The sequence below is a fragment of the Nannobrachium achirus genome (assembly GCF_963921795.1).
Source record: "Nannobrachium achirus genome assembly, chromosome: 18".
Taxonomy (NCBI): Eukaryota; Metazoa; Chordata; class Actinopteri; order Myctophiformes; family Myctophidae; genus Nannobrachium; species Nannobrachium achirus.
The window spans coordinates 25,074,511-25,089,799 of NC_137825.1; the positions used below are offsets into that span (position 1 = coordinate 25,074,511).

The window sequence follows — 15,289 nt, forward strand, 5'->3', positions numbered from 1 at the left end:
GGCTCGGGGCTCCGTGGGGGAGGGGCCACGCCGGGGGTGTGGTCTCCTGTCAGGCGGAGCGGGCGGATTTTGAGGGTGTGCGCTTCCGGGGGTTTATGTGACCCAAGAGGAGTGCATTTCGAGTAAATGACAGAAAACGAAAGGTTTCGTACGAAACCATGGTTTTCTTAGTTTAGGAGAAATGCACTCCTCAAACGCCCCTTCGCGCGCATGTTGCGTGCAGAGGAACGGTGTTGTTAAGAGGAAGTACACATGCCAGTCTCGCGCCTTATGCCCACGGGTGGGGCGGGGCGTTTGACTGGCATACCCTCCGACTGTGTCATTCGGGAGCATATGTGTAGCTCTGTATCGCACGCTAGGAGGCGCGATAACCCAAGAGGAGTGCATTTCTCCTAAACTAAGAAAACCATGGTTTCGTACGAAACCTTTCGTTTGTGTACGGAAGTAAAGTGAACTCGTGAAAAAACATGGCTGAATGCTATGGGTTTCAATCAAAAGAGCATCTCTTTTTGGTGAAAACTCCCAACTCTGACACTTGATATTTATAAAGGGACGCCAGGGCACAGGGTAGGAACTTTCCTCGTTGCTACACTCGATCATATGTATTATGTACCGTTTAACGTTATACAGGGCTACGTTTATACATATAAAAGTCATATACGTCTGTCCTCGACTCCTCGGTTAGAATCATTATAGGTTAGAATATATTAGCATGGCAGCAGCGCCACTCAGCAATTACCGTTGCTCTGTTGTTCCGTACTGAACCTAGATGTTGTTTAGAGGTTTCTATATGCCATTAGGTCGTACGGTCTAACATGAATGATTGATTATAGAAGGTAGTGATTGTTTATTGATAGGCTACAAGCCTACACAACTCCCAGATCGAACTAAACTGAAATTATGAAATTAAACAACCATATTTGGCTATCACATTTTTATGTTACAAAATCGTTAATTGTGTACTACGATGACAGAAGTAGACATAAGATAAGAAGTCACATGACCAACATTTTGCCATGTAGAAATGCAATAAGCACTTTTGAAAACTAATTAGGGTCCTGCTTAACCTTCCCAATCAGACTCACCTCACCGCTACTCACCAGTTAAGAGTGGGGTGGCTCAGAGTAGATGACAGAGTACAGCAACTTGCAATGGGCCTGGTGTACAAGATACACTACACCACTATGATACCCAAGTACCTGTCAAAATACTTTAAAAACGTTAAGGATGTCCATAATTACAACACCAGAGGCAGTGCCACAGATCACGTTCAACCCAGAGTCAACTCAAAGAAAGGGTCGAACTCGTTCTTCTGCTACACCACAAAAATGTGGAATGCCTTACCGAAGGCCATAAAGGAGTGTGGATCACTAGCATCCTTTAAAATTGCCCTAAAAAACCACTTACAGGCAGCAGCCGTTCACAACTGGTAAAAACCTAGCCCAACCCTACCCTCCCTGCCCCTTCCTTGTATATACTGTACATACTGATTGTTTAGACTTACTGTTACCTGCCCCTTCCTTGTATATATTGTATATACTGTACTTACTGATTGTATAGACCTACTGTTTTCTTTTTTTCTTTACATATCTACTGCATAGTACTGTGTTCTATTTGTCTGTCATTCAATGTTATATGAGATACTTTAATGGTTTCCTGTTGAAATAAGCTTAGTCTTTTCATGGATCTCCTTTTAGTAGACCTTGTACCAGTGAACTGTACCGTCATGAATCTGTACATTTTCCTATGCAAACTTCTAATAAAGCCTTCAATCAATCAATCAATCAATACATATACAAAACATACGGCACCACAGAACTTTACTAAATATTCCCTATTTTGGGCATGTCATTGGTGGGGAAAAAAAAACACTTCGCAATGCAACATGATGTGAGCTTGTAGATCTGCCATTTTCATTGTGTGTGTGTGTGTGTGTGTGTGTGTGTGTGTGTGTGTGTGTGTGTGTGTGTGTGTGTGTGTGTGTGTGTGTGTGTGTGTTCGAAAAGCAATGGACTTCACCGAGTGTTATGGGGACACTGTGTCCAGTGTTGCAGCAGCAGCTCGCTCCGGGTGCAGAGAGCGTGTTCGGAAGCTGATCCGCAAAGGGTTCAGCATGGACAGCAGAGACAACCGTGGCTGGAATGCCCTGCACGAGGCTGCAGCCGCTGGCAACAAGGAGTGTGTGCATGAGATCCTGTCTGCTGCTGGTAAGCAAGGGTTGTAAACAAACAGCATGTGGTTATATTCATACTTGACCCATTAAGACTTGAGGCCGATTCTACAAATGCCTTCTATTCTAATTCAACAGCTCTCAAATCTTTTCGTGCCAAGGACCCCCAAATTGATATATATTTGGCTGCGGACCCCCATCTGAAAATGTTTTGTACTAGGGACCCCGAGAAGAGAAGATTTATGTTAGAAAAGTCAATATTATTCAACACTTTCAACATTTTTCAAAAATGTAAAAAAATACAGTATTATTTACAGTACATCTGCTGAGGAATTCTGGATTGGTCAGAATTCAGTTCACAAGGAGCCAGGACAATTAACATCTTTGCATCAAGATGGCTCCTCACACAGCCTTGTGCACAAGACAGTAAGCCAGACCTAGCCTAGCTGAGCTAGACATCCCAGCCATGTTAAAACAAGGAGGGGACGCAGTTACTAGTTAGCTGCATTGTATATAGGCTGGCCCCAGGCTAAGCCAGACCATACCTAACAGGGAATAAGAGATTAGTCCACCCATCCTTGCAATTAGTCAAATGCTACTGATCTATTTGGACATACTGTAGGGGATTTCTTTTCCTTCCTAGAATGATGCAGTAACACACACATTTAATTGCCTTTAATTTTATTTGTATGTACAGTAGCAAATTATTTCCCCAATTCAGTCATTAAAGCTAGTTAATTCCTTCCACTGTTTGCAACTGCTGTTGGACCCTTATTTACAAATTCGCTGAGCTTGTAGATTAGCTATTCGACGTACGGCAAAGTAAAAGGTTTCAGTGGCTAAAGACGGCCTGTTCCTATTTTTTCTGACTTTGTAGCAGCAGGCTCATCCCGCAGCCATCGCGTCTACGTGAATTCTTTGACTCACGAGGGAGAGTCTGCAATATACCTGGCGGCACGGCAAGGAAACCTGGCGGTGGTACGACTCCTTCTGAAAGCACATGCCAACATAAACCAGCCAACCAATGATCTGTCCTGTCCTCTCTATGCAGGTATGCAACGCTCTCATAATTAATGTCATCGTGGTACTTAATCTGTAATATCAGTGTTATTTATCAGTTGTGTTCCTATGTACTGTAGCTGTGGATGCTGGGCATAAAGGGATCGCGGAACTGCTAGTCCGTAAAGGTGCAGAAGTCAACGGCACACATACTGCCTCCTGTTGGACCTGCCTTCATCAAGCTGTTTATAAGGTAATATTTACACACACACACACACACACACACACACACACACACACACACACACACACACACACAGATGTACAGTTTACATTCTATACCATGAATCATGTCACACTTTTTTTATTTTATTCCCCAAGGGCCACAGTGACATTCTACGCATACTGGTTGGTGTGTGTTACCTGGAGGCACTTGATGACCACAAGATCACTCCTTTATTTCTAGCCTCACAGTACGGACAGCAACAGTGCCTGGAGATTCTCATTGATGCAGGTAAACCATCTTTCTTTTTTTGGGATGATGACAATAAGAGGCGTTACATTATTATCATCATCGTATCTTGTAATATTTCTTATTACTATAATTCATAATTCGAGAGGCTAAGCCTTTTTTTGGGGGGGGGGGGGGGGGGGGGGGGTTAGGGTTCCCAAAATATCTGTCAAGGAATGGCCAGTGTACCCAAATTCCATATTTGGGTGTAGCTGCATCCCGCCCGTCTGCCGGTCCTCCCTTAAGCCAATTTTAATGTTGTATATTATTATTATTACATCTGTTCTTCTCTGTACTGTAGGTGCAAATGTGAATGCCCAGGCAGAAGACCTGGCCACACCACTTCTTATCGCAGCTCAAGAGGGTTATGAACGTTGCGTGGAGCTTCTTTTAGAGCACGGTGCTGATCCTAACCTGCCATGCAGCTCTGACTGGCCGCAGCTCCCCATTCATGCTGCCGCTGAGTTTGGCCACATCAGGTACTGATCCATAAGATGTTTATCTGTTATATACTGTATACACTGCAGAGCAGACTGTTCAATGGAAATATAAGACTCAGTAGCAGACATTAACTGTGTGTGTGTGTTTATATTCTGTATGCACCTTTTTGAAAGCCATTATGTGCAATAACTTCAGCATTTCTAACTAAAAAAAGCTATACTATATGATAATACTCTGTATAACTACGATTATAATTATTATCGTATATTGTATCTTCTTGTAACTACTATACTGAGTATTCATCTTTTTTGCGCTTCCAGTATCCTTAAGAGGCTGATAGCTGTTACAGAGCGTGCGTGCGACAGTGGTGAGACCATGTTGAGTCCTCTGTATCTGGCTGTGAAGAAGAAGCATCATAAGTGTGTTGAGCTGCTCTTGAAGGAGGGTTACAGCCCAGATGCCCAGGACTGCAATCTCATCCTGGGTTATCAATCACCACTGTCCTTCGCCTTGTCCATTGCGTATAATGATGACCCGTGCAGGTTTGTATACAAACTCATTTAACATCGAAAATGTCAGAGATGCAAGCTCAATGCCCCATATCCTTCTGGTTCCCAGAAAAATAGATTCCAAAATTCTGCACCTACACGGCCCTAGACGACCTAGCTCCCTGGCCTGCTACACCTACGACCTCATCCACCACCATAGGCCTGGTCCATCAGGTCTGGTGATCCCACCAACCTGGTGGTTCCCAGGATAAAGCTCTGAGCCTGGGGTGTCAGGGCCACTTGCTGGCCTTCCCTATGAAACTCACCCTCTCCTCCTTTAGATTCACTCTCAGAACTCAAAATTCCACCATTCTTTTTTGAACAGTTTCAGTTGCTGTTTTTAACAGCAACTAAAACTTTTGCTGTTTTTAACCCTTTTGTCTTTAAAGACGTACTGTGTTTTGCCAATTATCAAAAGTTACATTTGATCATTTACTGCACCTAAAGTGGTTAAACTATCCACATGCTAAAGTCTAACACCTATGTCTATTCTGTGTTTTTGCTGAATGACGTGGCTGAAATACAGTACAAAATCTCTTTCAGTGAAACAGTGAAGTTGCTGATGGCTGCGGGAGCCAGTTTGATTGAGGCTGTGTGGGTGTTTGCCTTGGCCACAGAGAAACCAGACCTGCTGCAGCTGATACTGCAGCACAGACGTATCCCCAAGATACAGAATATGAGCAGGACCCTTTCCATACCAGAACAGCCAAGAGACTCTGTGTTGAGGCACACTGAAGTGAGGGCACTGGTGTGCATAGCACTCAACCATGTGGACTTTGCCCCCTGCTGGCTGCCCCTGCTCCTACAAGCTGGCTTGGAGCCATCTTTACTGGTGCAGCCCATCATGTAAGCTCCTTGCTGTACCTTTTCATTGCATAAATATGCTGTGTTTATTGATATAATTTGACACATGGTTTAGAAATGGGCTAGAGCAGTGATTCTCAATCCTGGTTAGATGTGATTTTTAAAAAGTCTTTGTCCCAATCTGGGTCATCCCTATGTTCCTCAGGTTCTATGTTCCCCAGGTTCTATGTTCCCCACTTACCTTAGGGGTTAGGGTTAATGTTAGGGGTTTAGATACGCTCCCAGCCAATCTACACTATATAATGCGTTAAATGAGTTACAAACCTGTAAGGTTCCCTCTCCCTATCTAATCAGTCTTTTAGCTGGGGGACCCTGTGTAGCCCCCTTAACTCATTCTGTGCCACAGGCCAAAATGCCTCCAAGGTAGCTGTGCCACGGTTTTGTATGTTTTTCTTTACTATGCAATGAAAAAAAAAATGATTTTTTTTAAATAATTTTTTCCCCCACAGAAACAGACACAGTTGTTGTGATTCAGTGGCAAAAATAATTTTGTCAATCGGACAAATGGTTCCAGAGATAGAGCTGTTGTCCATCCACTAGAATGGACACACATTTTCACACATTTTCTCAATCAGCTAAACGAGGGAGCGAACACACAAACAGAGAAAAGCATCTCTCTGATCTCAGGTCATTTTGACATCTTTAAAAAAAAAAAAAAAAAAAAAGATTTTTTTTTTTTCTATGTAAAAAACACAAAAACCGTCATAAGCCGTCATTGGCACACAGGGCTATTGGAAAAAAAAACCGTCATAAGCCGTCATTGGCACAGGATCCCACATTGAACCAGAGATCAAAGACCAAGAGCTTGCCCTTTGGTCTTTTGGCAAGTTTGTCTTTAGCCTCTTGTGATTGTTTTCACAGGCTGGAAAGGGCAGACAGTGCGTTGTTGAACTACCTATTGGCATTTGTGAACTGGTCGACCCTGTCGCCAAATCTGAGAAACATTCTGCTCCGGAGGCTGGATGAGAAGACCTGGACACCACAGGCCTGTTTTGGTAAGGACACTAAATAATGCACATCCCTGGGATGTGTCTCAAATATGTGCTGGCAAAACCCTTACATCCTGATGCTGAGCTTAGGTATTCTTCCCCCTCTCTTTTTATTTTCCTTTTCTTAAATGCTTTTATTTTATTTTACTAGCCCTTACCCGTTCAAAGATATGAGCTCCGAAATGATGTGCAGTGTGTGGGTTATGGGATGTGCACAGTATATGAGGGATGGAAAGTAACTTTAACTGGTGCTTGCATGATAATATGTAGGAGCATCAATGTAAGAAATACCCGTTTCGTTTAATGGCTACAGAGATGACACCCCCCCCCCCCCCCCCCCCGCCTGCACACACACACACACACACACACACACACACACACACACACACACACACACACACACACACACACACACACACACACACAGAGCTGGTTAAACATGTTGCCTCATGTTAGATGCAGAATAGATATGCCTCATGCTAGATGCAGAATAGATAGTAGATACACCATAAAAATGCTAATATACAGCATATGATTTGTGAAAGTGACAAACGGGCTTCACAGTTATGTCAGGTATGTTCATATGCTAATGGTGATGCGATTTCAGATCAATTGCTCCAGCCACTGAGGAGAAACGCTGTGACAGACACTCAGACAGACAGGCAGACTGTCTGACACTCACTCAGACAGACATTCGGAAAATTATATGTTTGATTGTGAAGCACATTGAGACTACCTGCTTAGTGGCCTTTTTGGATTGAGTGTCTGTGTTGGGAGGCACTCATATAAAGGGTTTGATTTGGGTTAAGTCCTTGCGACATATTGGTGTCATGTCCAGGGGATGTACATCAAACTGCCTCATGCTACAGAAACCATGTCCATTAAAAGTTTGATTTATCTCTGTCTCTCTCTCTCTCTCCCTCCCTCCCCTCCTCTCTAGACTGCATACCATCTCTCTTCCACCTCTGCAGGCTGAAGATCAGAGATGTGTTGGGATATCCAACGCTTATCCAGCAGCTCCCAGTGCCCACTCGACTACATGGCTACCTCCAGTTTGCAGATGTCCCACTACCCCTGCCTTTGTCAGATCAATGATACTGAAAAATCTTACATGTACATGTTCTATAAAGACACTTCTGTTATACCTTTCTGCCACCTTTTGTAGATTGTAACATTGTTTCCAACTTGCTTTCAAGTGCTGATTAGTGATTCCTAAATTAGCTTTCTTTTGAGTTGAGCACACCCGTTTGCTGCTCAAACTATTCAGGAGGGGAAATATTGTTTGTTTGTTTACTATTCACACCGATAAAGGCTAGATTGCCGAAATGTCTGTCATTTTTTATAAAATGTTCAAATCAAATCACATAGACACAGTTAGACACACAAACCCCACAAGACATGAAATGTCTGTCATCTTATGGCATATGTAATAATAAAAAATATGGACTTACATTTCTGAGTGTTTTGATATAGCCTAATGGCAGTGGTTCTCAAAGTGGATTCCAGGGACTCTGTGAGTTATTTTAGGAGGGTTTAAAATTAAATTGGCCCATACATATCTGTAAATCTTGACAGTGTACAAATGGAACCAAATGAACGGGAACGCTGACGGGTCCATTTGGTTCCATTTTGTACACTGTCAAGAGTTAAGGGGAGACCTTGAAATTCTAAAGTTTGAGAAACACTGGCCAAACAGTTTAGTGGTCAAAGCTCACATTTGAAGTTTAACTGAAATACAATATGAAATGAAATCTGTAAATTATGAATAACAAAATCGCTCTGTTGATAATGCCTTAATTACATTGAAATAAAACGGCATTTAATTGCCGTTTAATTGCAGTAGACACCTACAGGAGCAGCGATTGGCCAACGTGACATTCTGGGGACGGTGCCCGCATCTGACAGACGGAAGTAAGCGGAGAAACTGGCATTGGTTTGGTTTTTTATTGACACAGAAAAAAATAAATAACATCTGCTTGCTGAAATGCGTGCTCGTTGAATCGGAAAATCCCCCAGAAAGACATGCCTTAATGTATTTCATACGTGAGTATCTCACAACATGTTTGCGTTTCTTTCACAGTAATGTTATTTGTGTGAATTGTGGCTGTGTTGGTTAGCTTATGCTAGCTTTGAGTCGATGCTGCAGCAGCAGGCATCCCAGCGTCAGATTCTCCTCAGCTGTTGGCTTGTGCATTCAGTATAGCGAATACAAAGTGTATGCGTGGAGGACAATAATGTCACATCAGTTGTGTTATTAAAGCCAGCCAGCATTGCAATACCGACAGGTAAGGTTGGTTGGCTAACGTTAGCAGAGCTCTCCATCTCTGAAGACTAATATACATGGTTTTCAACCTTTTCATATCAGGAGGTCGATTATTTATTCGGCATTTGAGCCACGGACCAGAGATTTAGCCTCGATCAGACCCAAAACTTGGAATGTTTTTGTTATGATTGGATAAGATGTTTTTGTCCACATAATTCCATGCTGTATTGACGTGGTAGAGACTAGAGAGATACCGGGGCAAACGTTGATCAAAATAAGAATTCTCCAGTTGCAGATGTTTAACAACAATGTAACTATTGAGAGCGTAAAATGAAACCAAATGGAGCCGTAGGGGTCCATTTGGTTTCATTTTACGCTCTCAAGAGTTACAGATCCATAAGGGTCCATTTGGTTACCAACTCCATCATTTAGCTGGGGACCACCTGGAACCCCCTCCTAAGGATCACTGGTGGTCCCCGGACCACTGGTTGAGAACCACTGTTGTATGGTCTTGCATGGTACAGCACCTTTGTCTCTTTTAAAATACCGAATGATATTGGGCTGTCATCTATAACTGCGTACAGTCAGTAAGTAATGTGTGATAACTGCGTTGGATTGTGGCATGTACAGGATATGTGGGCACTAGGGACATCTGGGTACCTCGATTAGATGTAAAATTGGCTATTTTGTCCAAAATGTTAAATTATAAAATATGAGAAAAATTGTCTTATATAAAGTATACATGATGTGAACATGCACGGTACATCATTATCAGGCTTATTTCTATCCTTCGACTTCTTGTTCATGCTCCCAAAAATGACAGGATATAATGGTTTTGTAGCAACTGTACAAATATTAGACCTTTTTTATTGTCGAATGTTTAAGCATGTTCTTATCATGTCATGTATACTTTTCTTGGCATTTTCCAAACATTTTATTTATTTACGTTTTGGAAATAATGGCCAATTTAACACAGGGTGCCCAATCCTCCTTGGTGCCGACCTATCCTGTAGTGCAGGCCAGGGGTCTTCAACAAGGGGTCCAGGACCCCTAGGGGGTCCTCAGAATGGGGGTCCTCCAAATCTTTGTGTGATAGAAACCTTTTTTCCCCTTTTTTATATGAACCACTTGAACCTTAGCGTCCATATTCGAGAAAGAACGTTTAGCCAAAAATAGCAGATCTACAAGCTCACAACGCCTCACAGGCTATTTTTTAATCAATGCACATCGCCTGACATTAAGCCTTTTAATCCGTTTTTATTCTATACAAAATGTCTTCTAAATCCTAAAGGTTTTCTATATCAGTGGTGCTCAAACGTCTTCATGTCATTGATTCAGGATTGTATATTTTTGGCCGCAGACACCCAGCCATCTCAAAATATTTTGTTCCAGGGACTGTCAAATGTTCGCATTAGAAAAAATATATATTCAGATTTGCACACATTTTCATGATCTTTCAAAAATAGCCGACCTACAAGCTCATAGCGCTATGAAATCTGAAGTGACACAGATTTGTTGCAACGATGTCACAGCGGTAGGCGCTTCTTCATTCAGCATTTTGTTTGACTTGACTTGCAGCTGAGAGCACATCTCTTCCAAACGTCAGCCAGATGAGGCCGGCTGGGAGCATGCAGCCCATATATCGGAGAGATGCGGGAGTGTGGCACCAAACCAGAAGTCTTCTCTACAAGAACCTACTGATCAAATGGAGAACCAAACAGCAGAGTCTGCAGGTGTTGTTTCTTCACTGGATCTGCTTGAATAATACAATAGTCAACTTTGTTTGACTGTGTCTGTTTGATCTTGGTTGACCAAGACCGTTAGATGACTGATTGTTTTGCCGTTGCTGTTTGTCCCGTGCATATCTCCTGTAAACTCTAGGTATAAGCCATTTCGTTCCGCCCGTCTATGCATCTATAGCTTAAAATAATTAGTAGACGTTGTGAAATCAAGTTCCATTAGAATGTTCGTTGTTCTGTCAGCCTCATCGCCAACCCGAAAAAGATGGTCATGATTGTGTGCACTATGCATCATAACACAATTATAAAGTTTTGTTGATTAAATCAACTCTTCATTGGTTAGTCGACAAATGCCTATGACTATTAGTCGGCTAAGAATTTATTAAGTTGAGGAGAGCCCTGCAGAATATGTTGATTTTGCTTTTGATTCTATTGAACTGTATTTGTTACTTAGGGTTTTTGATGTTGCAATGCCAGTTTTCCTCTTAAAATGGAACTAGTTGGCACAGTATACTATCTAGTATAATTGACTTGAAATGTGGATTGACAGTTAACATTGTGAGGTGTGAAAGATGTCAGCAGTGAATCTGGACTATACTATAGCTTTAAAATCTAAATTCATTTAGATTGTTTTTAAATGTGAGGCATATTTTTCTATTAAATAGTGTACTTTGTGTATTTTCATTTAACCACTTAAAATCCTTATCCAATACTTCGCTGGCCGTGGTCCCACAGAGGTCTAATCTCTCTCCTCGAAAGAGCACCAACTTTCACGCGTTTGATTTAGGAATTGTGTAAACATTACCATTATGCCCATCTTCCTCTGCCCCCCCTTTTCTGTCTTTGTAAAACCATGCATTTTTCATTTGGATTTAAGTTGCACTAATGCATATTTAATGCATGTCTCTGTTTCATCCTTTCTTCCCGGCGGCCTCCTGGAATGAAGCAACTGAAAAGAATAGTGCATACTGTATAATATCACTTGTTCTGCCCTTTGTTCCAGAGATGCCAGTAGGGGTGCAACAGTTAATCAAACTAATTGATTAAATCAATTATAAAAAAATTACAGATAATCAATGATTTAAAAAAAATATATATTTTTTTAATCCATCGCTATTTTGACTATTTCTGCATGACACCATCGTTTGAAGAAGTATAAGATAACGCGGTTAATCAATTTGTTGATATATTATTTTTAATGTAAAAAAGAAATCTATCTATTAGAAATTGATAGAATAATCTATAGTTACAGCCCTAGATGGCACTTTGTCATCAGATGTCTTGACCCTGATGCAATCCTTCCAGAGAATGTTAGGTGGAAGTCGAATTAATTATGTCCAGGGGTCATCAATATGTCTGGACATTGATAAATGTGTCTGTGGCAAGACTTGGCCTGGTCCGTGGCATATTTAAAATGTTGTTTTTACACCATTATAGTGATCATAAGACCCAGTGACTGAATGTCAGTCTCCAGGCTTTCTTCAGAATATGTATGACACTTATTTACTGTGACACTATGTATGCCATATGAGTCAGTTCTCAGACGCTTTATTTTCAAGGACCCCTGTAATTCTGAGAGTATACAAATGGAACTGTTACAGACCTGGCTGTAATGGTCATTTGGGGCTAGTGTTTGTCTAATGTCTACTCATTTTGTATGTCCATGGCAGAAATTGAATTTTGGAAAAAATGTCCAACACAAGCCAGCATGGCGATGAATCCTGATCATGTCACACGCTCTTACGTGCCAAGCCTGACTCAACAGCATTGACAACAGCTTTGACAGTACAGCTATTGATTTGTCTGGGCAGGCTAACAAAGTGTTTACAAGATGCATTACTTTTGGGTGTATATGACTCATCCCTGCATTGACCTAAATCTCTTAAGGGCCTAGGCCAATGCTTTTTTGTATTAGTCCCCTTGGACAGTGTTTCTCAAACTTGGGGTGGGTTCAATTTAAGGAGGAGAGATGTTTTTTCCCCCAGTTCAAATATGATTATCTTGGGGCGCCACAGCCTGAAAAGAGTGCGAACCGCTGCCCTGGGATGCTTTTTGTAATATGATGCATTTATACCTCAAGGCAACACTTTATGTTTTATGTCCTCTCCTGACACAGAGAGAGGTCATTGTTGCAACTGTAACACCCGAGACTCAAACCCGGCGGGTCTCCTGTGTGGGAAAGCAAGAAGAGCAGCCATAGCTGAATGGGTAGAGATTCTGATTTGAACAACAAAAAGATTAAATCAGAAATGGCTAAAATCGCTATAAGCTTGTAGATTGGCGAAGTAGGGCATTCATTTCCGGAAAGAACCCCCCAGAAATATGGAGATGCCAGGTTTTCTTCCTGACAATAATGGTACAGTAAGGCATCCGTTTCCTTCTGCATTATTAAATGTTATGTAGGGTAATTATTTTCAAGTGCTGATGACTTAATTTGCTCTCTTTAGAGTTGAGCACAGCAGTTTCCTTGTTTCTTGCTAAAACTAAACTTAACGTATCAGGAGGAGAAATCTAAAGAGAGCATTTGGCAGAGAGATACAGTATATATTAGGGATGGGACGATGCGCGATATTATCGTTTCTCGTGATAAAAAAACACTCACGATAATCGTATTGTGGAGATTTAATTTATCGTTATATCGTCCTCCGTCATGCACTGGGATCAATTCACCTTTTATTTGCCGAGCTGCATATCCGGTACCACATAAACCCTCTATAAATGGTAAAAGGTACTTATAATATACGTACTTGATACAGTCTTTTTTCACTCTCTATCAAATGTCTTTGCCAAAAAATAGACGATCTACTAGATCTGCTATTTTTTGGCAAATGTTCCGCCCCAGGATAATTTGAATCCTGAAAAGTAACAGTTTTAGACATATGACATTTCAACCCGACAGAGACAATCTGAGAGAAATCTTGTAGGCATGACAAAGGGCACTTTCTCCTATGAAGGCACTGGTTGGCTGCTATGTGTCCACGTGCCTGTCATTTATCATGGGATTTAATGGTGACAGCTGTGTTGGGAGACCTTGAGCAAGGCCAGTATTGGCCCATGGTTCTTGTAGAATGGGGTAGAAATTCACAGGAATCCTTTCCGGCTCTTGTGTGGTGGCACACCAGATACAGGCAGCATAATGCAGTGAATCTAAAACAGTCAGGCTTTCTTGGCTGCTTCCCAAGAGCTAAAGATACATCACTGTCATATTATGAAAAGGGAATTTGAGGTCTTAGGGAAGTACAGAGGAGAACTTTGATCTTTATTTTTATTTTTATGGATTTTTAGTTATTGCGATAATATACTGTCACTGTTTACGGACGGTATTGCGGTCTCCCAAAAGTTTTGAATGAAATTATATATCTTTTTAAATACATTTTAATAAGTTGTAATAAAAAGAAATCGCTGGGGCGCCCGCTGGCCTGGTGGTCAGGGCGCATACCACATACTAGGCTGTGATGCCTGCTGGCGTCGCTGGTTCGATTCCCGATCCGGACGATCTTTGCCACATGTCATTCCCCATCTCTCTCCCCATTTCCTGTCAGCCTACTGTCCTATCAAATAAAGGCATAAAAAGCCCAAAAACAAATCTTAAAAAGAAAAGAAAAAAGAAATCGCTGTATAATCGCGGTAATGAACTCAACACTGCGGTTGCGGTATGCATTACACAACCGCGGTTATTAGACCCAGCCCTAAACCCTGAGTGTTATTTAACTCTTAACCCCATGAATGAATGTGCCTATTCTGGGGGGGTGGCGAACATTCGGCGAGCATTGTAAGCTTGTAGATCTGCTATTTTCGGCAAAGAGATTTCGTGTCGAGGGGAAAAAGGATTATAGTGAGCCCTGGGGGTTTAAGTGGTTAATATTGTTGTGCCCATAAGGGTCCAGTCTTTCTCACACTCTCGGAGTTAAATGAACACTCAGGATTTGACTCGTGCATGTACAGTTTCCTGCGTCCTCACGTGCACTTTGAAATGTGAGCTGTGAGCCTCAGTGTCTCCCCTTCTGCAGGCACGTGCACACATAGACATCAAAGGGGGCTTGAGCCCCTGCCCTTTTATCGGTCTGTAAAAAGTGCACTCTCCAGACCATGAATGCAGTTTTTACTATGGTGAAAGAAATGAAAATGCCCTCTTTCCAATGCCATACCTGAAGGCAGCATTCAAGAGAATTGCCTTTTCCAAACTCTCCTGAACTTGAATGCAGCATGTTAAATGCTGAAAGAATTGCCCTCTCTGTGTAGAAACCCATGCCGTACACCACAACTCCAGTATTGACTTGATTACGCTTAGTTCAGTGTGGTATCAAGCACCGAAAATAGCCGAAAATAGCCGACCTCCAAGCTCACAACGCGTCGCAGTGCGACGCGTTGTGAGCTTGGAGGTCGGCTATTTTCAATATCTTCAACAAAAAGGCACTTTTATACATTTCTGCCCCTGCTTCTCTAACATTCCCTGCACGTCCCTGCCCTCCCGTGTCGTCCAGGAGCTGATCCTGCCGCTGCTGCTGCTCGGCCTCCTGATCCTCATCAGCACGCTGAATCCTCACGTCTACTACGGAGGCATCAGCACCATGGAGCTGGACCGCGACGACTACCACTTCCTCAAAGGCCTGGGCTACACGCCCATCACCAACGTCACCAACCACATCATGGAAGAGGTGGCCCAGGAGATGCGTGAGTGTTCACGTCACGTGGGCCCATATTAAGCCAGTGGATCTCAACCCAAATTATTTTGGGGGGTCCCAGATGATTCATTTAATCTGCA

At 42.2% G+C, this 15,289-nt stretch overlaps 2 protein-coding genes across 2 annotated transcripts in view; both read left to right on the forward strand.

Moving 5' to 3' along the window:
* The first annotated feature begins 460 nt into the window (after positions 1 to 460).
* Positions 461 to 7,846, forward strand: asb3 (ankyrin repeat and SOCS box containing 3). The gene is made up of 10 exons (XM_080748239.1): positions 461 to 567; positions 2,007 to 2,207; positions 3,048 to 3,221; positions 3,310 to 3,422; positions 3,551 to 3,683; positions 3,982 to 4,159; positions 4,442 to 4,663; positions 5,213 to 5,515; positions 6,395 to 6,528; positions 7,463 to 7,846. Exons 2-10 carry the CDS (start codon positions 2,009 to 2,011, stop codon positions 7,615 to 7,617), a joined length of 1,611 nt encoding a protein of 536 aa, XP_080604365.1. The 5' UTR covers positions 461 to 567; positions 2,007 to 2,008; the 3' UTR covers positions 7,618 to 7,846.
* A 606-nt stretch (positions 7,847 to 8,452) lies between these two features.
* abca5 (ATP-binding cassette, sub-family A (ABC1), member 5) overlaps positions 8,453 to 15,289 on the forward strand; it is a 34,438-nt gene continuing 27,601 nt past the window's right edge. Inside the window, exons 1-3 of the mRNA XM_080747899.1 lie at positions 8,453 to 8,565; positions 10,364 to 10,518; positions 15,009 to 15,198. Coding sequence (XP_080604025.1) covers positions 8,553 to 8,565; positions 10,364 to 10,518; positions 15,009 to 15,198 — 358 coding nt within the window. The 5' untranslated portion in view covers positions 8,453 to 8,552. The remainder of the gene's footprint in view (positions 8,566 to 10,363; positions 10,519 to 15,008; positions 15,199 to 15,289) is intronic.